The 26,026-nt window shown below is 45.6% G+C and overlaps 2 protein-coding genes across 4 annotated transcripts in view; both read right to left on the bottom strand.

The window, feature by feature from the left end:
• CFAP251 (cilia and flagella associated protein 251) overlaps positions 1-8,005 on the bottom strand; it is a 36,164-nt gene extending 28,159 nt beyond the window's left edge. Inside the window, exons 1-6 of the mRNA XM_054995877.1 lie at positions 7,820-8,005; positions 5,507-6,091; positions 4,205-4,345; positions 2,851-2,960; positions 2,272-2,380; positions 300-380 (exon numbers count right to left, since the gene is read on the bottom strand). Of these exons, the coding sequence (XP_054851852.1) occupies positions 300-380; positions 2,272-2,380; positions 2,851-2,960; positions 4,205-4,345; positions 5,507-6,091; positions 7,820-8,005 (1,212 nt within the window). The remainder of the gene's footprint in view (positions 1-299; positions 381-2,271; positions 2,381-2,850; positions 2,961-4,204; positions 4,346-5,506; positions 6,092-7,819) is intronic.
• Positions 8,006-12,001: 3,996 nt separating this feature from the next.
• On the bottom strand, positions 12,002-19,610 carry PSMD9 (proteasome 26S subunit, non-ATPase 9). 3 transcript variants are annotated; one of them, XM_054995728.1, is made up of 7 exons: positions 19,367-19,610; positions 18,119-18,221; positions 16,343-16,536; positions 16,104-16,205; positions 14,984-15,072; positions 12,914-12,949; positions 12,002-12,246 (listed from the first exon to the last, which is right to left on the bottom strand). In XM_054995728.1, the coding sequence occupies exons 1-6, from the start codon at positions 19,484-19,486 to the stop codon at positions 12,922-12,924; spliced, it is 636 nt and encodes a 211-aa protein (XP_054851703.1). In that variant the 5' UTR covers positions 19,487-19,610; the 3' UTR covers positions 12,002-12,246; positions 12,914-12,921. The 3 variants fall into 3 exon arrangements, with proteins under 3 accessions (XP_054851703.1, XP_054851702.1, XP_054851701.1); XM_054995727.1 differs by having other exon boundaries at positions 12,002-12,239; XM_054995726.1 differs by lacking the exon at positions 12,002-12,246 and having other exon boundaries at positions 12,441-12,949; positions 19,367-19,609.
• Positions 19,611-26,026: the final 6,416 nt, after the last annotated feature.

Below are 26,026 nucleotides of genomic sequence, written 5' to 3'. Positions count from 1 at the left end.
TGGCTAGGGATCCTGACAGTGTTTTGCCATCTTCTGGGCATAGAGTAAGGGTCACTGGGTGTGTGTGTGGGGGGGGAGGTATTTGTGAATTTCTTGCATTGCACAGGGGGTTGGACTAGATGACCCTAGAGATCCCTTCCAACCCTATGACTCTATGTATTGAGGGACTCTGAAGCTGATCCTGGACAGAAGACAGTGAGTCTGGTGACAATGAACTTCCAAAGCACAACACCCTCCGCATTCTTCCCCACAATAAAGCCCACAACTCTCTCTGTATATAAACAATCGGAATTACTCACCTGAAAACCATACTGAGGTGGGAGTTCTACACTGCAAACAGGCTTTGTTTCAGGTGAGGTCCACTTCCAAATGCAAACTTTCTGGTGTAAAAAAAGAAAACGCTCTTAAGGCTATAAAATTGCACCCCCTTTTAAGGTGCCCAGACCTTCCACCTGCACCACACCCTGACCCTTCATTGGAGATTCCTGAGGGGAGTCCCTTCTCTTTCTCTTGTTCACAGATACTGCTCCCCGCCACCGGACAAGGGTTGCTTCAGCTCCCATCCATTCTTGCATTTCCTTGTGTCCCCCCCCGCACTCCCACTTTGCTATGCACGCTCTCCTACTGCCACTTCACCACCAGCCTGTGCCATTTTCACTTAACTTGGAAGATGGCTCCCTCAGCTGACTCAGCTGATCTGGCCTCATCAAGCCATACCGCCGTTACCTCCAGGATAGACTACTGTAAAGCACTCTGCTTAGGTCTGCCCTTAAAATCGACTCAAAGACTCCAGTTGACACAGAATGCTGAGGATCAGTTATTATTGGGAGCGAGGCGGAGCATGCACGTCACACCCATTCTGCAATCACTCCATTGGCTGCCCGTCAGCTGCTACTGTAGGTTCAGTTCGAGATACTGGCCGTCATCTATAAAGCCATCATGGCCTTGGACACACACGCCTAAAGGACAACTGCTCCAAACATGGGCTGATTCCGCACACGTTGGATAATGCACTTCCAATCCTCTCTAGAGATCATTTGGAACTGAATTTTTCAAGTGTGAAACAAAAAATCCACTTCCAAGCGATCGCTAAAGTGCATTGAAAGTGCATTATCCAATGTGTGGGGAATCAGCCGTGCTCCACCACATGAGCTTCCCTAATCTGAGCAAAACCTTCTGAGGGCACCACCCTTCAAATGGGTGAGAACTGTGATGGCCTGTTCACGGGCAGACTGACACCCACCCTGTGGAGGGGCCTGCCTGAGGAGATCGGGAAGCCCCCCACATTTCTAAATTTTCACAGACTATGCAAAAGAGAAATATTCAAGAGAGCATTTTTATAAAGGAATTAGGATTGCGGTATAACGACTCATGGAGATGCTTGTATAAGGGAACAGGAATGTAATCTATTGCAATGTTTATGGGATGTATCACCTTGCGTTTACTGCCCTGTTTCCCACCTTCGAAAGCCATTTTCTTTATAATGCCACACAGTCTCTCTATACAAGACACTTTGGAGTGTGTTCATCAAGTGTAGGGAGACGCAATGTTAGCCAAGAAGCATATTTTAAAAGACAGAGCCAGCAGAGATCACTCCTCAGAGGGTTTGTTAATTTCACCTTCACCTCCCCAAGGCTCTGTCAATTTCACCTCTCCAGTCTAAAACTACGTGGGATCGCAACCAGAGGACAAGGAGGAATGGAAATGGGCTGGAGCTGCCTTCCAGAGCCAGGCTTGGACTTGGAGAGGTTATAATGGGCTGAAGTTTCCCTTCTGGCATTCCACAGCCCCTTCACACAGCTCCGGTGTATAGCAAAGCCTTTGCCCTGCCGCTGGCTCTGTCTTTTAAAACTACCCTTCCTCGCTACCATTACATCTCCCAACACGAGTTCTTCATGTGTCAGATGTCTCATAGAGAGACTCTTAGATACTGAATTTGTTTACATTGTTTTCTAACCCTGAAATTTTAGTACTATTGCATTGCTTACGGGATGTTTTATCCTGATTGACTTAATTTTTTTCTATATTTTGAAATCTGCCTTCACTCTCGGTCAGAAAGGTGGGCTATAAATGAAGTGAAAAAAAAATAAAGAAAAAACAAACCCTGCTCCCCCATGTTAGTGTTCCCCCTGGAGTCATGATCAACACATCCTCTGGGAAACCCTTAGCTCATCGCCCATTACCACGAAGATATGCTAGATCAGTTGTGCCTCCTCCACAATCATGCCCCCTAGCTGAGAAATAGTGCTATAAAACAAACATTCCATGTACCTGCACTGCCCCAGCACCGACAGTAGCCAAAAACCTGGAATCGTGGGAAATTGCAATGGCACCAACACCCCCTTCTGGGTGACTGTCAAATATCGTGTGCACAGGAACTCTGGAGAAACAAACAAGCAACAGCCAATGAGAGTGGTCCCTCAAGGACATAAAAATTCGGGATCCTTCTCTGGGTTTTAAGGGGTGGATGTAGGGCTTTTTTTCAGCTGGAACACGGTGGAACGGAGTTCCGGGACCTCTTGATAAATGGTCACATGGCTGGTGGCCCCGCCCCCTGATCTCCAGACAGAGGGGAGTTTAGATTGCCCTCCGTGCCGCTCCAGCGGCACAGAGGGCAATCTAAACTCTCCTCTGTCTAGAGATCAGGGGGCGGGGCCACCGCCATGTGACCATTTTCTCCGAGGGCAACCCACTGAGTTCCACCACCCCTTTCCCCAGAAAAAAGCCCTGGGTGGATGAATGGGATTTCCAATGGTTTCTGCCCCCCCCCAGTGATTCTTTGTGTGGTCCCAGCTTATCATGGCATTGATGGGCGTATCCTAATGAAAATGGCAGCTGTTCGGCGCTTACGCTGAGTAGCCATCCCAGACAATCACCAAGCTCTCAGGACCTCCGTCGGCTGTTGCTATCCATCTTCTGTCTTCACTCACACAGACACACGAGATGCAACTCGAATGTCCCTAAGGTGGAGCAGAAGGAAAGAGGCCTTGTTGCGAACGACCGGGTTATTTTATCAGAAATGTTCAACAGGTCGCTGATTCAAACGCTCTGCCAGAAACACTCTCTCCCTCTCCCTCCACCCACCTTCAGGGACTATCTAGTCATATATTCTATCTAGCAGCCAGATGCCCCAGGCAAGTTCACAAACAGGGCAATTCCCACATTCCTCGTCCCCTGGTCTCTGAGGGGTATAATAGCTCTAAAAATTTGGCCTTTATGGCCACAGGATAGGGGAAAATATAGGCAACACATTGGCAACCTCCAGGGCTTTTTTTCTGGGAAAAGAGGTGGTGGAACTCAGAGGGTTGCCCTCAGAGAAAATGGTCACATGGCTGGTGGCCCCGCCCCCTGATCTCCAGACAGAGCGGACTTTAGATTGCCATCTGTGGCACGGCGCAGCAGGCAATCTAAACTCCCCTCTGTCTGGAGATCAGGGGGCGGGGCCACCAGCCATGTGACCATTTTCAAGAGGTTCCGGAACTCCGTCCCCCTGCGTTCCCCCTGAAAAAAAGCCCTGGCAACCTCTGTGGTTTTTCTCACTAGGACAAATAGCAGCTCCAGGGAACAGTTTTGAGATCAGGAAAAAAGGACTGGAGGGTTACTCCCCCCCTTGCACACACATCCCACACAGCCCCTCTGAACTGGGTAGGGGATTGCGATTGCAAGTTACCAATAAAAACAGCTTGGGAGATGAAATCACAGACCTGCCATCATCTTGTCTTGTTTAGCTCTAATTCACATTTTTTTTTAATTTTATACAAATACAAAATGAATACAGGAAATGCAAGAACAGATAGGAAAAACAAGTAATAATAAAATAAATGCAGAAACATATTATTTCAGAAAAGGACCTTATTACAGAAAGGAAAAATCTTACAAGGATAATTATGTCAGAATTTGCTACACAACAAAATTCACATTTCTCTTGATTTGTTTGTGACATAAAACTTGACCACTGGTAATAGATTACCTTCTCATGAAAGCTTTAGCCATATCCAAACTATTTGAATATTTTGTCGACGGCTTTCACGGCCAGAGAGCGTTAGTTGTTGTAGATTTTCCAGGCTGTATGGCCGTGGTCCCCAAGACCACGGCCATACAGCCCAGAAAATCTACAACTACTATTTTAATATTGATGGCAGATACTTCTAAGCAAAACAGGAGAGACTTACCATTTCTCTTGCCCTGATATAGAACTATGTACCTGTAGGTGATATTGCTTGTTCCTCTGGAGATCATGAATCACAGCTGTGTGAGAAGAGATGTACAAAATCACCCTAAACTCTTCATCTATTAGGTTGAAAACTGGGAGTTTGCTGTTATAGCCAAAGACCCAAGATAAATTCTGAAATGAGAAAGTTATTTTCAGAGCTGTGTATACCCAACACTATATTTAAAAACAACCCAAATAGACATTCTGCACTACTATAAGCCAAGCTGTATGACTTGCATAAATGATACATTTTGAGCCAATTTGCATGATTTCTCTAACTCTGGATCATTTATCCTGTTTCTTCTAAGTTATGGGAGGGAAAAGAAGTATACAGACTGCTAATTCCAGCAATTTCAATGGAGTGTTAAGTGGTGATTAACTTGCTCTGCACTGGGGGCTCTTGTGTTGTCTCTGACTAAAATTGCAGCATCCACACATCCTCCTCTCCATCTCCCCTGATTCTGAACCCTGAGGGCCTTTGGTGAATTCATCAAAATGATGCCCAATAGCTGAGACCACCTAGGGAGACCCTGAGCTGTGCACCCCCCATTCCTGAAGGAAGGTTACTAAGGGCAAGGCCTACCCTGTTGTGGCACCCCATTTTTGGACACACACACCCTCACATCAGTTCATTTGGGACCTTCTCTTTTGAGTTTCAGGTACCAGATGAAGACAACTTGATTCTTTCCAGCTTTTAGAGAAAGATCTTTTTCTTCTTTTTACTCCCTACCCGTAATTTGTTTTATGTAGTGGTGGCGATGTTGCGCCCAGAATACCATTTTGTATTTTGATTGTGATTTAGATAATAGCTTTCTTCCCCTCCCACCCTCAGTCTGACAGAATTTTAATTAGTATAGAGTCCAGTAGCACCTTTACGACTAACCAATTTTATTGTAGCATAAGCTTTGGAGAACCACAGCTCTCTTCGTCATCTGAAGAGAACACAGTTCAGATGACAAAGAGAGCTGTGGTTCTCGAAAGCTTATGCTACAATAAAGTTGGTTAGTCTTAAAGGTGCTACTGGACTCTATATTATATTGTGACTACAGATTAACATGGCTAACTCCTCAGAATTTTAACTGAAAGTTATGTTTATTGCTTGTTACACACCCAACTCTGGAAATGCAAGATGCGGCATAAACATTTTTTAAATCTATTAATGTATGTGTTTTTTAAACAAAATACTGTTTTCTGTGAGTTTTTTTTCTCTGCCCAAGGCACTCCCTTCCCATTTGCATGGCTGCACTTTGATTGTGAGTCACAGCGGTCTGCCGTCTTCTGTGCGATACTCACAAGTGAGTGTGCAGAGACTTTCTTGGTCTTGTCTTCAAACATCATACTGGGGAAGGCAGAAAACACAACAGATTCGGACCCATCAATTGGAGGGAGACCTTGGGTAAGGGAGTCTGGTGTGGAGGGGTCTCCCTCTTTGGGGAACATTCCCACACTTATTTGTCCATTAGGCGTTTCTTCCTCGGCAGCACCTTCCGGATAACTTCCACTCATGGCACCCTCTTCTCTTTTTCCAGCAGGTTCCTGGCTTGCCTTACTTTCCTGGCTTGCCAGATGCGGTTCTAAATCCCCCCAGACCACCATTTCTGCATCTTCTGCTGGTCTCCCATCTTGACCTGGTTCTTCAGCCAGTCCTTCCTTTTCTATAGTATTCGCTTCGCTGGGCATTTGGTCTTCCACATGCCTGACCGAAATCTCTTTTTCAGATGTACTTGTTTCCTTTTCAGGGGTTTCTACGTTAACAACTATCTCCTGTGAGAAACTCAGCACTTGGTTCTTCCTCAAAGGGATGCTTTGGGACTGTGTGCCTGAGGAGACCAGCTGTTGCCTTCCTTCTTGTGTGGATCCTTCATCAACTGCAGTTTCCTTAAAAGCGGGAAAAAAGGGGTCAGTTGAAGTTCTCTAACAAGTTTTAAGTTCTGTCTAATGCACTTCCATGGAGGGCCACAGTCTCTGGGCGCTGGGTTTGTTAATGGCTCCAATGGGAAAACAATTGTCTGGCATGGGAGATCACCATCCTACAACCTATTGTTCACACCAGGGCCGATTCCAGATGGGCACAAATAGAGCGAGTGCTTTCGCTTTTTCAGTGACCTCACTCGTAAATACCTGCAATTTCCCGTCCCGGCTTACCTGTGGTCCATGGCGCTCGCTTGCGCTCTATAAGCGGACAGTGTGAACGCGGTATTGCGGGTTTGCACACTTCTGGACGCTTCGTCGCCACGGAGAGGCCCTCCCCTTTTCCTCCTTCCTTTGCTGGCCGGCCGGCAACAATATTCCCTTAATTTTTTTAAAAAAACCGGGCGCCATTTGCGCAGTTGCACGTTTGCGCACATCGAACTGTGCAAATGCGCACAAATGCACAAACGCACAAAAGCACACAAAAGTCGACGCTGCATATTCGCATACCTGCGCGTTTGCGCATTTGCGCAAAACACGTAAAAATTTTTTTTAAAAAAACCGAAATGCGAACCAATGAAGGCCCCCGACGTCAACTGTGAAGGGGAGGAAACAACCAATCCCGGGTACCTCAGTTGGCCATGCGAACATCCGGAAGCAGGATGGCATGGCACGCTGCGAGACAAAGCGGATGGAGACGAAAGTGAACGCGTGGCCGGTAAGCGATTATTTCCGCAGAAAAAACGCAATTTCTGGCCATCTGGAATCGGCCCAGGTCTAGAACAGGAGGGAGCAAGTGTCCCTCCCCATTTTTCTGATTGCATGCCCCCACACCAAAGGAGTGAATGCAGACAAGAGAAAAGTACAGGGTCTAGGGTAAGGCTGGGATGCCCTCTATCATGGGAGAATTAAATGGGCCTTGGAATAACACAGGCTTGTTTGAGAGATGGGGAGCAATGAAATCTTAACGCCTTTGCAGGAAGGAGAGACAAGTAAACGTGAAGATGGACTAGGAACGGAACAGTTTCAGCTATAAAAGGAGGATAAGTTTTAATTTCCTGACATGGTGCCCAAAAATCCTTATCTAAACTTTTGAGATGATTGGCCGAGAGCAAACTTGGAGGGAAATTTTGACCCTGCCCATCTCAAATTGGGTTAACAAAGATCTCCTTGGATACAAGAGAATTGTTCAAACGTGTCAACCTGGAACTGGAGTCTGCATCAAGACGGGGGGAACGAAAATGCTGTGTCCACCTTCCAACTCTTGTACCCATTCCTGGGACAGGAACACCAAAGTTTCCTTATGTAAGTATAGAATTAGCTAGCACCAGCTGAGTTCACAATGGCAACACTTCCAGTGGGTGAGAAGTTGCCTTTAGGAGGTCTGGAGAAGAGCTAAGCTGGCCCCAAGAGCTAGTTTGGTGCAGTGGTTAAGAGCACGGGACTCTAATCTGGAGAACCAGGTTTGATTCCCCGCTCCTCCACTTGAAGCCAGCTGGGTGACCTTGGGTCATTCACAGGTCGATAGAGCTCTCTCAGCCCCACCCACCTCACAGTGTGTTTTGTTGTGGAGATAATAACATTCTTTGTAAACTACTCTGAGTGGGTATTAAGTCATCCTGAAGGGCAGTATATAAATTGATTATCATTATCATTATCATTATCTTCTGCTGAAAATCTTTCACCTTCACTTACTTGTGTAAGCTCAGAAGTTCCCCGACTCTGTTCACGAGGCACCTCGGCAGCCTGGCTGGGCAATTCTGTCTTATCAGGCATAATTGCTACATTTTGTACCTCTTCACTAGGCATTTCAGCATCACCTTCTGATAACTTCACCTCTTGTGGGGTTTCTGCAGGAGTATTTCCGGGTTCATCCGACATCTTCTTCTATTAACTTTTACAAATTTTTATATAATCTGAGAAATATAGTTTCAACAATATTAGTCACAAGGTTGTCACAGTTTTTCCATGATTCAAAGAACCCTGTATGTGTGAGAGCCAAAACACACGTTAAGAAATGCCCAGGTTCAGCACGTGTTCTCTTACCTCAAGGTTTGCTGGGATCTGTAGGCGTCCTGGAAGCTTAAAGTTTAGCATTTACAGAGCAGCAGGGAGGGAAATACAGGCACCTGAATTTCCCTTCCCCTTTCTGCTGCTCTGTAAATGCTAAACTTGTTCTCTTACCTCAAGGTTTGCCGGGATCTGTAAGCGTCCTGGAAGCTTAAAGTTTAGCATTTACAGAGCAGCAGAAAGGGGAAGGGAAATTCAGGTGCCTGTATTTCCCTCCCTGCTGCTCTGTAAATGCTAAACTTTAAGCTTCCAGGACGCCTACAGATCCCAGCAAACCTTGAGGTAAGAGAACACATGCTGAACCTAGGTATTTCTTAACGTGTGTTTTGGCTCTAAGATCCCAGGTTCAGTCGTTGACATCTCAAAGGATCTCAGGACGGAGGCAGAGCGCGGGAATGATCCTTACCAAAGGTATTGGGAAGCTGCTGCCATTTGGAATAAACAGTAGTGGGCTAGAGGAACTTATGGTCCAATTCATTATAAAGAGCTGAATGCATTTGTATACTGAAGGTGGTCTTACATAATCAAGATCTTTCCTCTGGTTTCTCTTCAGATTGCATAAAATCAAGATCTATTCTTAATTTCTCAACAGGATCCTATTTGCCAAATAAGGCTGCAGTCCTGAGCATGCTCACTAGGGAGAAATAAATCAGTGGACTTATTTATGGGTAAAGATTCTTAGGATCCTAATGCAAGGTGAGAAATTTATCTTGCCTTATTGATAACTGCAACTCTCTCTATAACAAAGCCAGAAATAAGGCCGTCACCTATGCATCCAAACATTTTAATGGTGACCATGACAGCGAGACCAGGGGAAACATTTGCTCATGCCCCACACAAACTTGAAATTTGCAAACGAGAACTTTAGAAGAGGCTAGTCATCAGCGAGGAAAAGTTAGGTCACGTTCTGGTCTTGGAAAGTTTCTTATCTCCATCCTAATCAGAAAGGAAACTGATTTTGTTTCGGCAGGATTATTGAAATTTAATTTAAAAAAAAAACAGGCCTTGCCCCACTCCATTCAACCTTTCTTGTATCTGTTTCCCAATTAGGGTTCCCAACCTGATTACAATGGATCTCCAGACTACAGAGATCAGTTCCCCTGGAGAAAATGCCTGCTTTGAAGGGTGGATTCTATGGCATGATACGACACTGAGGCCCCTCCTTACCCAAACTCTGCCCTCCCCAGGCTCCACTGCCAACTTGGCATTGATAACCCTAGCTGCCCTCCGAGCCTCTTCCCGACCGGCCCCCTTTCTGTCTCCCCGAACTCACCTGACCGACTGCAGCCGAGCGGCCTGGGAAGCCCTGGAGACTGTTTGCATCCGACTCCTGTTCCCATAGCAACCGGCAGCTGCCAGAGAAGGCCGCAAAGCAACTGTGACTGATTGTCTAGACAGGACAAGCCTTTTCCTCCTAGGGACAACTTGGTTGCCCTGGCTGGTTTCCAAATAGCCAGTTTGCTTCCAGGCATCTCTGGAGACACATTTGTGTGGGCAACGCCCCACAATTGAGTGAAGGGTAGTAGCCACACCACACACTCTTGTTCATACTCCCTGAGAAATGCCTTTGGGCACCCTGCCTGAAGACACAGAGCCCTTGCTCTCTGCCCATCCTCAGGAAATCTACTCCCCCCCCCCCCCACACACACACTCAAAATGCCCTTTTCAGTCTGTTTTAGCACTCCACCATCTACAGGCCTGTGACACCTGCTTTTCTGGTCTCTCTGACTAGGAGCTCCAATTAGTGCCAAACGCTGCAGCTCGACTGTTATCAGGAGCATGAACATCACTCCCATCCTACAGTGGCTCCACTGGCTACCCATCAGTTACCGAGCTCAGTTCAAGGTATTAGTTATTACATATAGTTATTACATATAAAGTTCTCTATGGCTTTGGTCTGGCATACCTACAGGACTGCCTCCCTCCCTATTGCCCATCTGAACAGGGTCTCCTGCAGGTGCCAGGCTACACATGGGTGAAGTCAACAGCAGCCTGTACACGGGCTTTCTCTGTGGTGGCCCCTGCCCTGTGGAATGGCCTGCCTGAGGTCAGGACAGCACCCACTCTCTTGGCTTTCCATAAATGATGCAAAACTGAACTATTCAAAAAGGCTTTTTACTCAAATGTATTGTAGGGCTGGGGTCTCAGATGCTTCGCTAATGAGTTAGGGACCATAGACTTCATTACTATATTGCTTACATATTATCTGCTGCTTTAAATATGTACTCCTGTGTACCACCTGTGTGCCATGTTGTCTAATGACAGTCCTAGAATTGATTTTCTGTTTCAGTATTTTTTCTACTCTGTGTTGGATCCTTGCTAATACTATGTCTTTTAAACTTGTATCTATTTACCCTACGGCATTGTTTATGGAAATGTCCTTGATACTGATTGTACTAATCTCATACTGTGTAATCCACTTTTGAGTCTCAGCGAGAAAGGTGGACTATGAATTACATAAATAAATACCGCCCCCCCTAGAATAGACTCAAAATCCCCCCTCTGGTTCTCTTTTCAATCCATGTGCCACTTTTGTTTAGAGCATCACAGACAAGCCTGAGAGTGTGATGGTATCTTTTTGGAAATCTAGACTTTTTTTTAAAAAAAATGCTAAATTTCATGACATTACGATTTACTAATACAATGCATTGTTTCAGGTGGGTAGCGATTTTGGCCTGCAGCAGAATATCAACATTCGAGTCCAGTGGCACCTTAAAGGACAACAATGGTTGTTCTTTAAGGTACCGCTGGACTTGAATCTCGCAGTGTTCATAAAGCTGCTTTATTATGTTAACTGAAGTTCAGAAGTGCCTCTTTGCTTGGGTGAAAGGTACCCTTGTGACTACATTTCTCCCCAACACTCCTTCAGGTAAAAATTCCTTTTTTAATGTAAATTGTGAGGAGGGCAGCAGGGTTCTTGGGCCTTTCATGGCTATGTAACAGGAAGGAATTTTGGCCTCTGCAGCCTAATACAAAAGTCACTTTTTCCTCTCATCTTGTAGGCCTCAGCTACTTAGGCCAAGTCATAAAGAAGACCACCTTTCCCTTTCCCCACAAAAGATGTCGGGTGACCACCTAGACACACAGCAGAATAAGCTAAAAATGTGGTAGTCAACGACAATATCCCACTTAAGTGGGGTGTGGGGGGAATCATATTTCTAGATAGTCTTTTGCCTATAAAAATCTCCTTGCAAGTAGAAAAGTAGCCCAGCAAGGACTATTTATTTATTTATTCATTCATTTTATTTGACTTATACCCCGCCATTCCCGCAAGCCGGCTCAAGGCTTCCAACAAAACATACTGTTAAAATAAAATGTTATTGCAAATAGCATAAAATCCAGTATTAACCCACATTGATCTAAATAGCATAAAAATCCAGGTGCCACCAAACAAATCAGGCTACTGTAAAATCTCCATAAACCATGGGCACTGCCATGATGTAACTCCAGGGCGGCTGCAAAAGGATGGTATGGCGGTCAGAACCAGGGACAAAGTTCTGGCCCCTAGTCAAAAGACTAGGCTAGACCAGCACTTTTCTCCCTGATGTGTTAGCTCTTTTCTTGCAGTGAGCAAAACACCTCTTACAACCTGAAGCAGTACAGGCTACCCAACCCCTTCAGGCTTCTACCACTTCAATCACAGGGTAGAGTTCATTCCTTACATTGCTTAGCTGCTCACTTCCCATGTGCAGCTGTGAAAGAGACTCCATTGTAATTCATGTAAGCGGATGTGGTTCTAGAGCTCTTTGTGTGAGAGGACAGCAGGTAAGGTACACACTGAAGGATTGGGGGCCATTGCTCTGTGATCCTCTGGTTCAACACTTATTTTATTTTTATTTATTAATTCAATTTTTAGCCCACCCTCCCCGCAAACAGGCTCAGTTACTATTCCAAATGTATAATCAGAGTTGACAGCGTCTCTGAGCCCTTATAGGCAGAGGAAGCGTGGGGTATACATAGAAGATCCTCATCAAGAAGGCATTCCCATTCACTTCAACAGCTCCGTATTTGCAAGGGAGAATTTTACAAAGATCTGCAACCTAACCTGCAAACTGCAAACGAAAGAATCATAGTTCAGTTGCACACACAACACCGAATTCAGGGGAGCAACAGTTTAACTTGATATAAGAAAGCTTCTGATGTTCAATATAGGAAAACAGAGCAAGCATATGCTATCTGCCCAAAGCATGTAAAATGTAAAGTGGCTAAGTATGTTTGTAAACTTAATATTTAAGTTGCACAAATCCATGGTTCTAAATCTTAAATTTTATTCACTTTCTCTAATGGAAATACAAAATACAATACCGATCAGCATTCTGGCACACTTCAGAGATCTGAAAATTACAATACCTCCCCCCCCCATGTCAACACTGAAGGAAAAGAAACAAAAGCAGAGAAAAATTCATGAGGACTAGCATCGGCCTCTTTATTGCCTTACTGAATAAGCAAGAAAGGATAGTGAGGTTGCAGAATGTGTTGCCAAAAAGAAAATCTGCCTTTTGAATTTGATTTACAGCTAGGGGGTAAAAGATGCAAGATCGGTGCAAACTAATCCTGTGAATCAGCACAACTGCAAACCATGAGTGCAGATCGCAGTCAAAGCCTCCTCAGCAGTCGAGACTTGCATCTCAGGATTCATTTCCAATATCCCAGCTTCTTCATAGAGTTGTGTCGTTGTCTTGTTAAGAATAAAGTATCAACAGAATTGTGAGATTTTACCTTGGAAATCATCTTTGCAGAGGGACTATGTTGCAACTTGAGAAGAAAAGAAAAGAGTATTAGAGATTGTTTTAAATCTATAATCCACCTTTCACTTCTTAGGGAAGTCAAAAGTATCCAGAACCAATAAAATAAAAATGTTAAACCACATGCATGGGGGGAAATGGTCACAGCACTTGGGGTTGAATATCACACAACTTGCGTGTTCAGGATTACTGAGAACACCTGACTCCTCCAGACTAATTTTTGTTGTTTCTTTACAACTTTTCCAGCCTCTCTTTCTGCCACACTTAATTTTATTTTACATTTTTTTTATCCTACCCTTCCTTTCAAGGAGCTCAGATAAATGTCCTTTTGTCTCTTCTTCTCAATTTTTTCCTCACAGCAATTCTGTTTGGTAGGCTGGACTGGCAGAGCGACTAGGCCAAGGTTGCCTTATGAATTTCATGACAGAAAGGGGATTTATACTAAGAGCAGAACCACAAGTGACAAAAGGCACAGGTTGGACACTTGCCAGCTTCCCTCAAGTTTTGATGGGAAATGTAGGCAGCTTGGCGGAATGTTGGACAAGTGACAGTTGAAAAGTCCATTGGGCAGCAGTCAGAGAGCCAAGCTGCAAGACCAGGATGCCTACATTTCCCATCAAAACTTGAGCGAAGCAGACAAGTGTCCAATCTGTGCCTTTTGTCACTTGTGGTTCTGCTCTTAGTCTCCCCAGTCCTCACTGGACACGCTAAACTCTGTACCATGGGGTCTTATAAAGGTGGGGGGACCCCACCCTGGTAAGTTACATAAAGAATAACCCAACTAAAATCCAACGGCAGGAAAAACCAAAGAACTAAAAAGCAAAACAAAAATCACATTCGTTCACCAAAGAAACAGGAAAGACAGCCAGGTGCAACGGGGCCTTTATCCCTGTATTAGCAACAGAGCCCGTTGTAAAAATAAATAAATACAATGGGCTCTAGCAGTGGGATCCTGGGAGGGCCATGCTAGCACGGCCCAAGGCCCCACTGCCAGTGGAGCCAGTGGGGAAAGCGCCTCCCCACGCAGGCAGGCCTCTGAGGGCCGTGTAGAGAGTGGGGCTGCATTGCCAGCAAGAAGGCAGTGCAGGGGGAGCTCCCCCGCGTTGTGCCTCCCTGCCAGCTCCACAGGCAGGCCTCCAAGGGCTGTGGAGGTGGCAGGGAGGCAAAGCGTGGCCCCACAGCTGCTGTGGAGGCGGCAGGAAGGCTGTGCGGGGGGAGCTCCCCCACACTGCATCTCCCTGCCAGCTCTACAGGTCCTCAGAGGCCTGTCACTGACATCTCACTTTTTGCCCTGGTGCAGGGGCACCACAGGGCCGCAGTGCGCCTGCGCCAGGATAAAAAGTGAGTCGTTCGGAACGCGGCACGGCTTTTATATAGTAGGACAGTGATGGTGAACCTATGGCACGCGTGCCACAGCTGGCACACAGAGCCCTCTCTGTGAGCACACAAGCCAAGTCGCCGATCACTAGGTCCAGGGCTCATTTGGAGGGGGAACGCCTGGAACAGTGTTCCAGTAGCTCTGAGCAGAGATCACACGGGTTTTGGCCCTGCCCACGTGATTCCTTTTCTTCAAGGCTGCCTCCCTGCTGCCCGTCTCTTTAGCAGCAGGAAGCGGAGGCACCAGCCGGGCTGCTGGGGCTGGCTTTCTAAAGAAGAGTAAGCTGCTTTGATTTAACTTGCTTTACTTTCATTTGTGGCTCCTGAGTGAGCGAGAGAGAAAGATGTTAATTAGTTCGGACAACTGTATGAGTTGTTTTTTCTTAACGAAAACCTCAGTATTCAGGTTTAATTGCAGGGTTGGCACTTTGAAATAAATACGTTGGTTTTGTATTGCAGTTTGGGCACTCAGGCTCAAAAAGGTTCACCATCACTGTAGTAGGATGTGGTAATATAGAAGTGATTTTTTTTTTGCACTTGTAATGTGGATTCTAAGCACTGGTAGTGGCTCAGTATAGAACCACATGATGGCAGAAATTCAGGATTGTCCACTCAAGTGGAATACATTGGTGACAACCTGAATAAGAAAGATTTTTGGAAGACTTACCCCAGAAGCCCTTTACCAGTCCAGCGTTTAGGCGTTAGCCCCAAGCGCATTCTTTCTCCTCCACGGATCACTGCCACACTTAAAGGTTTCTGGTGAAGAAAAAGTGATAAATGTACAGAAAGACCTTATTTTCTTTCCAGGTTTTGTTCACTTGCTTAGTATTTATTTGGAGAACTTATATCATGTCTTTCTATTATTAAAGAATACCCAAAGCTGTCTTAAAAGGGATTTAATTTTTTAAAAATCCAAGACAAGTTGCCAGCAACAGCAAACATATAAAACAGCAATAAGTAAAAATAAAATCAACAATAAATAAGAAATCACAGCAGCAGAAAACCACTAGAACAGATCAAAACAGAAGCAATTCAGGGCATAGTTCCAGCCAAAGCCCTTTGGGACAACACAGTTTTTGCCAGGTTCCAAAGAGCAAAGAGCAAGGGTAAGGAAAACCTTCTAGGGTAGGAATTCCAGAGCCCACAACTGAATTTTATCTGCGTACTTGCCCACCTTAACTATGTCAATCACAGGAGGCTCACATGGGTAGAAATGGTACCCTGGGTTAAGTCATTTAGAGTGTTAGAACTCAATATCAGTACTTTGAATGGAGGGCCAGAAACTAACCAGGACCAACATATTGGACATAGTATTGGTACATCTCTGCAGGTCCTACCTACATCCTTTGCAACAACATTTTGACCCAGTTGAAGTTTCTGGATGTTCTTCAAGGGCAGCCTCAAGAGGAACATTTTAGAGTAACTATTTGGGATATCATCAAGGCATGTCTGACTGTGGCAGGATCACGTGAAACAACGAAGATGGCTTCAGATGCTGAGAGCCATCACCTTCCTGCCCTTCTTGCGAGCATTTCAGGAGACCTGGTTGGCCTTTTCCAGAAACAGAACACCAGACTAGATTTACCTTTGCTCAGTACCAGCAGGATCATGTTCACATTCTTGAAGCATCGTGTAAAGCTCAAAAACCCGCACATGCTAGTGCCTGACTGTCCAGGAAGCGCTGCCCATGCCAGGTGGGCCACTGGCTTTGCTCATTCCTTTTCCATGAGAACTGAAAACAAACCACACCCCAAATGCCAACCAACAATAGCTGCGAAGCGGCTCACCCCTTCACTGTGCTGCACAACGGTGGCAATATTTTGGAGGGACTGGAAGTTGTGAGTATTCACAGAGCCAAACTCAACAATCTCATCATCCACTTGCAACCCCTAGAAGAGAGAAGGAGAACCAGAGTTTGTTTTGGTTGGCTCTCACAGAGCAAGAGAAAAAATGGGGCTTTAGTACCAGCTACCAAAAGTAAAGATGTGCCCCAAGACTCAACAAGCGTACAAGAGGAAGGACTTGCCGACATGCTCGCTGGAGAGCCTGGAGTGATGGCGCTCACTCTGGCAAAAGGCAAAGGCAAGGCCTGGCTCCGGTTCCTGGCCTCTGCGCGAGCTTCCGCCTCGTCTTTTTCGCGCTTCTCCTTCTCCCGGGCATGCAGCTGATGGAGAGCCTGTTCCACCTCACGCATCAGGGCCTTGTGATCATTTTGCAAACCTGCAGGCAAAAGCACGGCTTTTTTTCAGCTGGAACACGCTCAGCGGCACGGAAGGCAATCTAAACTCCCCTCTGTCTGGAAATCAGGGGGCGGGGCCACCAGCCATGTGACCATTTTCTCTGAGGGCAACCCACTGAGTTCCACCACCTCTTTTCCCAGAAAAAAAGCCCTGGGCAAAAGGCATCCATAGTCGTAAGAGCTGAAACCCAACTGAAGTTGATGGCACTGCAGAAATGGCACTGCAGGCCTCTCCGAAACTCGATCCCTTACTGGCCACTCCACCAAGGCCCTCTCTAAGGGATACTTCTTGCCCCTAGCCATCTTTCAGGCCATCTCTCCCTCCTTACGTATTTTGAATTCCATCTTTATTCTAGCCAGGATGTCATACACTTTTTTTTTCGTTGTTAAATTAAAACTTATACTGATTTTTCCAAAATAAAAGCAATTTATATATACATATAAGATACAAAACAAAAAAAGGAAAGAGTAGATTATAATGAATAAAACAGGAAAATAGCAGAGTATAGAATATAACAAATCATTACTTGTACAGTCCTAGATTCATAGAATCATAGAGTTGGAAGGGGCCATACAGACCATCTAGTCCAACCCCCCCTGCCCAGTTCACTTCATCCTGTAGTCTGTTCTGCTAAGAGCGGTGCTTTCCCCCAAGGCACAGTCTTCCCCCATCTCAAGAAGCTTCAAGAGATCTTGGGATAGGAGAAGGCTCCGTGCAGCAGAGAATACATCTTTGTTAGCGGAACCGATCCACAGAGGGAAAACAGGTAACTATTATAACAAATAAAAAATCCAAGTCGTTTTAATAGAGCTATTATGTCTAAACAAAAAACTACGTGTGGACTGAAAGTCTTTGAAAAAAGATGTGAAAAAAATAAAATCTGTAGCACTGGTGTATCAGATCCTGCACAGGGAAAAGCTGAGTTCTCCAACATGCACAGAGCTCCTTATTTTGCAAGCCATTTATTTTTGCCGGTTGTGCAGAGAGATGAGAAGCCATTTCAGGCATTGAGGCCTATCCCCTTGTCTGCAGAGAATTAGCCCCACTTTGGAAATACCAAGAAAATGTCCACAATCCTTGAAGCCCATCTTCACAATCACAAGGGCTAGAAACCTGCATTATTGTTTTCAAAGCAAAAGCCAGAAATGCTCAGAAGTGCTGCACTCTATGCCCTATGCTCAGATTTTTCTGCACAGTTGCAGCACACACCCCAGTTTCTAGCTTTCTTATGTAAGCATCTACATTTCAATTCATATTAAAATAAGATGCTTAATTGTTCTGGGTTGGATGCAAGAGACCTCTACTGAAGATAAAGCCAGTGAGGTATAGTGGCTAGAGTGTCAGACTGGGATCTGGGAGGTGCAGGTTCGTATCCATGTGCTGCCATGGAAGCTTGCAGTGTGCAATCTGACCTACTGACATGGTGGTTGTTGTGGGGATAAAATGGGGGAGGGAAGTAACATAGAAGGACAGCCAGTGTGATGTAGTGGTTAGACCATCAGACTAGGATACACACACACACACAAATGTAATCTGAGACAATGCGAGGATGGTCTGCTCACAGGCGATGTTGTGTCTTGCTGTCCGGACTTGGTAGATGTCAACGTCTGCACGTGGATACCCTTCAACATCCACTAGCGGTTCATTCATCCCAATTCCTCTTTGCTGCAGAAAAAATATATACATTGCCATGTGGATACCTTTTTCAAAGAGAAGATTAAGAAGAAGCATTTAATTTTAAAGAGAGAGACACTAGAACAGAGCAGGCCTTTTAACAATTTAGTTCAGTGCCTTTCTGCTTCCGTTCAAGAAGATAAGTTCTGAAGCAGCCTTCCACTGAATCAGGCAATTGGCCACCTGACTAGCAGGGTTTTTTCTCAGTTCTGCAACTTGAGATTTTTTAATTGTAGATGCCTACAAGTGAACATGGGGCCTTCCACATGCTCACCACTGAACTGTGGCACCTCCCCATTCCCCCTAGTTAAACACACACACAGCTCGCACGCAGCACACCCCGTTTACTGGAGAGAATGGACCAGCAACTGAGCACACAGCACTATACCCCACGCCAGACAATCTCACCAGTCGCAAAAGAAAAGCTCCTAAGTTACGTTTTCTACATTTCTGTCATTACATCGTAGTCCACACTAGCATTTCTCTGCCACGTGCGCCCAAACATCCACACTCTGGTTGTTGTGGATTTTCCGGGCTGTATAGCCGTGGTCTTGGCATTGTAGTTTCACACTCTGCCTCCATTTCATGATGCTGAACAGCATGTCCTGCTTCTACAAAGCTTGCTACCTATTTTGTCAAAGCCCTGGATCCAACAGTCACCTGAACCGACCAACAGAGAGCCCACGCGCAAAGCTGCAGCTCAAAGACCAAACATCTTCTTCTGCAATTCTGTGCACGCTTGCCTGGGAGTAAGTCTCATTTGATTCAATAGCACTACCTTGCCAGTAAACGTGTTTAGGGTTGCACAGCAAGTCAGGCTATTTCCCAAAACTCAACCCAGAGAAGAAAAAAATGTAAGCTGGACCCTGACACAAATAAGGCAAAGGCAAATTCGGGGCTGGACTAGATGACCCTAGAGGTCTCTTCCAACCCTATGAATCTATGAAAATAAGCTTATGGGAGGCACACGCAGCGCTGCTTTTAAATAACTGAGTAGCAATTTTGTTTGCTTCTTCTGCAAAAGAAACAACAGCCTTTACAACTAACCACAATTATTTTTCATTCTCCAAAGACTTTCGGGGTACACACAGCCCTAGCATTCCTCCCCCCGCCCCTGCCCCCGCCCCGTCACTTACATCTTCCAGAACTTCATAGTAAGCTTTAATCTGGGCTTCAATTTCATCTTTCTTCTTGAGCAGCTGCTGCACATCGCTGACAGTCACCGCTTTAGAGACTGCCGGGTCTTCTTGGGACATCTGGAGAAAAATCAGTTTTCAAAAGAAAGAAAAATAATTGCTTTTTTGCAAGCAAGCCACAGAAAGCCAAGCAAACAACCGTCGCTACGGCAAGCGTTAGAAGCCAAAAGTGCTCCGTCACAGGGGGAGGCACAAGCCCCGCCCACGACTCCTTGAACCAGGCAGCGGAGCCAATCAGGCGGAGCTTCGCAGCAGCTTATGGCGGCAGACCAGCTGGGAAGAAGCGAGGGGGCGTGGCTGGCCGGAACGAGGCGGGGCCAAAGCAGAAGTCAGGGCGTCTCGTTGCAAGGAGGGGCGGGGTGTGTGGTGGGTAGGGTTGTGCGCGTGCGCGGCTGAGGCTTGCGACACGTAGCAATGATTCGCATGTATTAAAGGGATTATTCCGTGCATCGGTCATGTTGTATCTCCGTGTAAGGCGCCGTTCATGTGGATATGAATTCTGTTGCATGTAGCAGGCCAGCTCCCGGTTGAGAAACTCCTGGAGATTTTGGAGTGGAGCCTGGAGAGGGGAGGGACCTCAGCAGGGTATAATGCCATAGAGTGCACTCTGCAAAGCACCTTTATATAGAGGGAAGAATGCATATTGATAAACTGACAGAAGCCTGTATAGGAGGATACCATTCTCGACCATCCCGGTTCCAGGTGTGGAACTTGTGATTATAATACTTACTCTTGGAGATGTATTATATAGCCCTTGTATGAAATGTATTATCTAATGAATATCTCTCTTTTTGAGAATTCATGTGTTTTGGTTACAAGGAAGGTAGATGACTGCACAGTAAGATTGTTATAAAATTCGCATACATCCTTTATTGTTTCATTTAGCTCACAAGAGGTTAACTGTCATAGCCCTTGGCGGGATTGTATCCCCTTCCCCCCTTTTTCCCAATTGCTGTTACCAGGGCTGGCCCCCTTCTTTGTTACTGGATTTGAGTATGGCCGCTTTTCAGGATGTGTTTGGGTTTTCAGTCGAAGAGCAGGAAGAAATCTTAGCAGGCATGTCCTCTATTATGAGTCAACCAAGTTCCCAGGACCGGGAAGATTGGGACACTTTCAAGTTCATTAAGTCTAAGTTAGTTAAATTTTCCTTACACGCCAACACCTTTTGTTTGATTACCACAAAGCGCAGCGCATTCCAAGGGGTTTACGTCTACAAAAACCGCCTGGCATGTTTGCAGATGACGATAACTTCAAGTCCAAGTGGGCAGCAATTCTGAAGAAATGTTGTTTTGACTTGATGTTGCTACTCATTGGACGCTGCAAGCAAGAAGCCCAGGCACTCACGGAGGAGATTGAACGGGTAGGAGAGACTGTTAAAGCTACGCTCCCTGCGGACGCCTTTGAGGCTCGCTTAAAGGAGATAGAGGAGGAAGTGGCTGCGTTTGAGAAAAAGACTAGGGAAATCAAGATTAAGAAGTTCAAAAGGGATAGTGTGGACTATTCCAATGGTAGGGTGTATCTTTGGTGGGACCAGAATCAGCTGGGTCCGAGGAGGAAGAAAGTATCGTGGTCTAGACCACTCGAGACCATATCAGATCGTGGGACTTCGGAACCATCTGGAGCCGACAGCTCAGGGGATGAGGGTACCAGCAATCGATATTTGAGGAACAGGACAGTCCCCTTGGGCCAGCGTGATTTTTTAGACAACCGCCGGCGCCCTTACCAGAAGCGCAAAAAGAAAGCTTAATCTTGTAACATTTCCTCCCGCCTTTCGACCCCTCTATAGTCATTAAACCGGCAGACAAGGGGGGGAGGGGTGGTGGTCCTGGACAGGCAAACATATGTTAATGAGGCGCTCCGGCAACTAGGAGTCGGGACCAGTTATCGGGAAATTGGGGGAGATCCCACCCCACACATTCAAAATCTAATTAGAACGGTTTTGAATGAAGCAAGCGCTATGGGGGACATCTCTGAGGATGCCAGAATGGCATCAATGACGCCAGCCCCACGGGTTCCGGTGTTTTACCACCTGCCTAAAATACATAAGAATGTGACGCCCCCTCCTGGACGTCCCATCATTTCAGGTTGTGGGTCAGTCCTGGAACCTCTGTCCATATATATAGACTCCTTCCTACAACCAGCTGTCTCTAAGATACCTTCCTTTATTGGAGACACGGGTGCCTTCATCCAATTCAGTGAGGGCACCCATGTTGAGGAGAATTATGTTCTACTAACAATGGATGTGGCCTCACTATATACATCTATTCCTTTAGAGGAGGCAAGATATGTTATAGAGCTTACCCTGAGACAGAGGGAGAGGGCCAATCCACCAACAGAATTCTTACTTCAATTGGCGGATCTGATGTTGGAACACAATTCTTTTAAATTTCTGGATGATTATTACTTGCAGATTAAGGGGGTGGCCATGGGGTGCGCAGCAGCACCCAGTGTGGCAAACCTCTTCATGGCCAGGTGGGAAGCCACCTATATCACGGGACCAGGGAATCCATGTGGGTCTAATATTAGTAAAGTTTGTCGCTTACATAGATGATTTATTCATCCTTTATTCTGATGGAGATACAGTGGGTGACTTGTGGATGGCTCAATACCCGTGACTCCAATATCAAGTTCACGTGGCGGTTTGAGGCGAGTAGTATAGACTATTTGGACGTGACAGTATATAAAAATAATGAGAACACCTTGCTTATTCGTCCCTTCCACAAGGTCACAGACCGCAACTCTTACTTATCATATCAGTCTTTTCACCCCCCACAATGAAAGAGGAACATCCCTTATGGACAGCTTTTATGTCTTAAAAGGAATTAATCTAGAGGATGTGATTATTTGACAGAAAGCCGCTCTATTTATTTATTTATTTAATTAATTAATTACATTTTTAGACCGCCCTCCCCGTCAGACGGGCTCAGGGCGGTTTGACAACAAATTAAAAACAGTAGAAACATTATAAAAACATTAAAACATCGTATAAAAAAACCATTAAAATTGGCGGGTGTAGAATATTAAATATTAAAATGCAGCATTGTCCTGCATGGGTGGTGGAAAGGTTGACTGCCTTTCATAATAGGGGTTATCCCTCAAGAGTAACTGAGACAGCAGTAGCGAGAGCATCCTTGAGATGGAGGGAGGATCTAATGGTCTGGTCAGAGCGCCCTCAGGACCAGGGTATCAAATGGGCGATTGATTACACACCGTATTCAAAGAGGGTGAGTAATATCACTAAAAAACATTGGCCCTTAGTAAGGGAAATCCCTGGTTGTGAGAACGTCCCACTTATAGGCTATAGGAGAACAGCAAGTATTAGAGATCTAGTGGTTCATTCGGCTTTAAGATCTGCTCCTGAGATTGATTCCAGCCAGAAATTACCTGCAGGCACTTACAGCTGCGGTCACTGCGTGGCTTGTAAATATATTTTACAGGGTAATGTGGTTTTTGTGCCCGGGTCGACTAGAACTATTAAGTTGCGTTCCTTTATTATGTGCCAAACCTCAGGCATAGTATATATGATTTTGTGCCCTTGCAATATGATATACATAGGCAATTCCATCAGACCATTAAAGGTACATATCTTGGAACATGTCTCACGGATTCGCAATAAGACTCTGGAAGCCCCCCTCACGTCACATTTTTTGAAGTACAACCATGATGCTACAGTGGCAGGGTTGCATCAGCCGGCCGGGGGAGCTGGTCTGCAATGGGAACTATTGTGTAAGGAAGCTTATTGGATTCATTCCATGGGCACCTTGGCCCCAGCGGGTCTCAATAACGAAATTGTATTCAAGTGCTGCCTGGGTTAGTCCCTTTCTGGAAAGGTAAATGAGCCAGGTCAGCAAATAGTTAATCGTTAGCATATAAGCAGATTAACCCAGACGAGAGCCTTCGGGAGCGGGTTGAGAAGCAAGTTTGTATTAAACCTGTTGGTGAATAATTGTTACTCTGCGCACCATTAATTAATTAATGAGTTGCCGTGTAAGATGTGCATGATTTCCCTTGTGTAGCAACCTTGTCAGCTGCCCCTGAGGAAGTTACGGACGAAAAGCTGAGCGGAACAACTTGTCGACACCGTCTCTTCGGGCACGACTGGAAGTTTACCTTCTTTATATAGAGGGAAGAATGCATATTGATAAACTGACAGAAGCCTGTATAGGAGAATACCATTCTCAACCGTCCGGGTTCCACGTGTGGAACTTGTGATTATAATACTTACTCTTGGAGATGTATTATATAGCCCTTGTATGAAATGTACTATGTAATGAATATATCTCTTTTTGAGAATTCATGAAATGTATTATGTAATGAATATCTCTCTTTTTGAGAATTCATGTGTTTTGGTTACAAGGAAGGTAGATGTCTGCACAGTAAGATTGTTATAAAATTCTTTCGCACACATCCTTTATTGTTTCATTTAGCTCACAAGAGGTTAACTGTCATAGCCCTTGGCGGGATTGTATCCCCTTCCCCCCTTTTCCCAATTGCTGTTACCAGGGCTGGCCCCCTTCTTTGTTACCACCTGGAGGTTGGCAACCCTATGTTGTGAAACATGCTGAGCAGGTCTCAGTCTAATCAGCATCTCTGGATAGAAGAATTGGCATTTATCTTGGTGTAAAACAGACTTCAAGGGGAAGATTACAATGTGAGATTGCTGAAATGGGAGTTCATTCACAAATTCAGAAGAATGGACTCCCCCCCAGCCCGCCCTTGAATAGAGATTTAGGATTCTTATCTCACTACAGATGCTAATTTCTGCCCTACTCAGCTGCACTGTACCCTTTATACCCTTTCTCTTCGCTTCACCCTTCCCACCTTCTGACTGGGATAGAATGGCTGAGGAATCTCCATTCCTACTCCTAAGTGAAGAAAGGAGCTCTGACTTTCAAAAGCTCATATCCTGATAATCTTGTTGGTCTCTAAAGTGCCGCTAGACTTAGATCGTGCTGTTCTCTGTGTGTACGTGGCTTTGAGTTCCATGCTGGAAGGAAGATGGGAGGGAAAGAATCTATGTAAAGTTATGATTTTTTGTGTACTCCAGCGGGGAGTTCTGTGGCTAGGGAACTTACTTCACACGTGTTCCTGGATCCAGAGAAGGATCAGGGCCTTTGTCCCTGACTTCCAGCAAGCCCCTGGTTCTTTCTGAGTACTGCTGGTGCTATGATCCTCGGGAATGTTTGCTGATAAACTGAAGCCAGCAAAGCTTCCCGTCTTCTGGTTTCAATCAATAGCAGAGCCAGAAATCTGGGAGTCTGTTTTTACTTTAAGTCTTCCCATAGTTGTCGGCCAGCAAATATAAAAACTTACTGTTGACCCACTTATACTACACGTGTGTACTTAATCTGTTACAGTAAGAAATATTAAATAGTTGTCAAAAAAATTCTGAAAAACAAAATTATGTCCGTAACCAAACAAACGAGTCAGTTCATCATCAGGTTTTCAACCTTTGGCCTGCTTGGTACATGTCTGCTTTCTGACTTCAGAAGAGATTAAAAATGTGAGTTTTATTTTCTAGCAGACTTGCTCGGATCCTGAAAACTGGAGGACGTGGCTTCTTTTATTGAGTCAAGCCATCACATTTTAGGTTTTCCTCTTTTCCTACTGCCTTCCACTTTTCCTAGAATGAAAGCAGCGCAGGCTGCTTTTGGAGATCTTTCATTCATAGGGTCACCATAGGTCGCAGGCGACTTGAAGGCACACTAATTTAGAAGGGGCTTAGACGTATTGAAAAAGGAGAGGTCCATCGGTGGCTAGTAGCAATGACAGCTAACCAGAGCCTCCAATTTCAGGGGCAATCTACCTTAAGTTCTTGTTAGTGGGGGCAGCTACCTGGGAAGGCTTCGGCCTTGGTGTCCACCCTGCTTGTCGATCTTCCAGAAGCAAATAACTGGCTGGTGTGGAAACCCCGGCGCTAGCCTGGATGGCCCTTTTGTCTGATCCAGAAGAGCTATCCAGACCTTTCTTTAACTGAGATTCTAGATAGCCACTGCCAGCAGCCAGAATAGGCTGTGCTGAGAGTGAGAGGGAACAGTGGCCTGGCTTGGATTCAGGCAGCTTCATATATTCAAAACTATGTTCAACCAGCTCTTTCCTGGGTCTAGCTGCCAGCTGATGCTCAGCCTAAAAATCCAGCAAATCCATTTGCTCTCTGGCCTCTCCTTCTCCTCCCCTCTATGGTCTCCTCCTCTTCTGTTGAAATCTCTGTTGAGATTGTTAGCAGCCTCCCTCTGAATTGCCACATACACCGGAGGCACCTTGCAGGCGAATCGCAAATAACGCGGACTGAAATTAATTCACAAGATTGGGCAACTCAGTACATTGGGTGCAATGTCTGCCTGCCTGGCTCAGAAATGCAGGCTGGATTCAGAAGTTCACATGATCACCTGAGATTGTTTGGCCTTGATTCTGAAACACAAATCTGGCAGAAATAACTCTTGCCAGGGCTTTTTTTCAGCTGGAACTGCTGCCAGCCCCCCCCCCCTCCTGTTATGGAGCTTGCTATGAACTGCGCCAGTTTCCTGCCTTGCTGTTTTGAAGCTCTGCCAAAGACTCTGTTAGGGGCAGCACTGCCCATGCCTGCTTCCTACCTCTCTG

Source organism: Eublepharis macularius, chromosome 13 (assembly GCF_028583425.1).
Source record: "Eublepharis macularius isolate TG4126 chromosome 13, MPM_Emac_v1.0, whole genome shotgun sequence".
NCBI lineage: Eukaryota > Metazoa > Chordata > Lepidosauria > Squamata > Eublepharidae > Eublepharis > Eublepharis macularius.
Note: the sequence above shows the minus strand (reverse complement) of the source record. Positions and strands in the feature narration are given on the sequence as shown.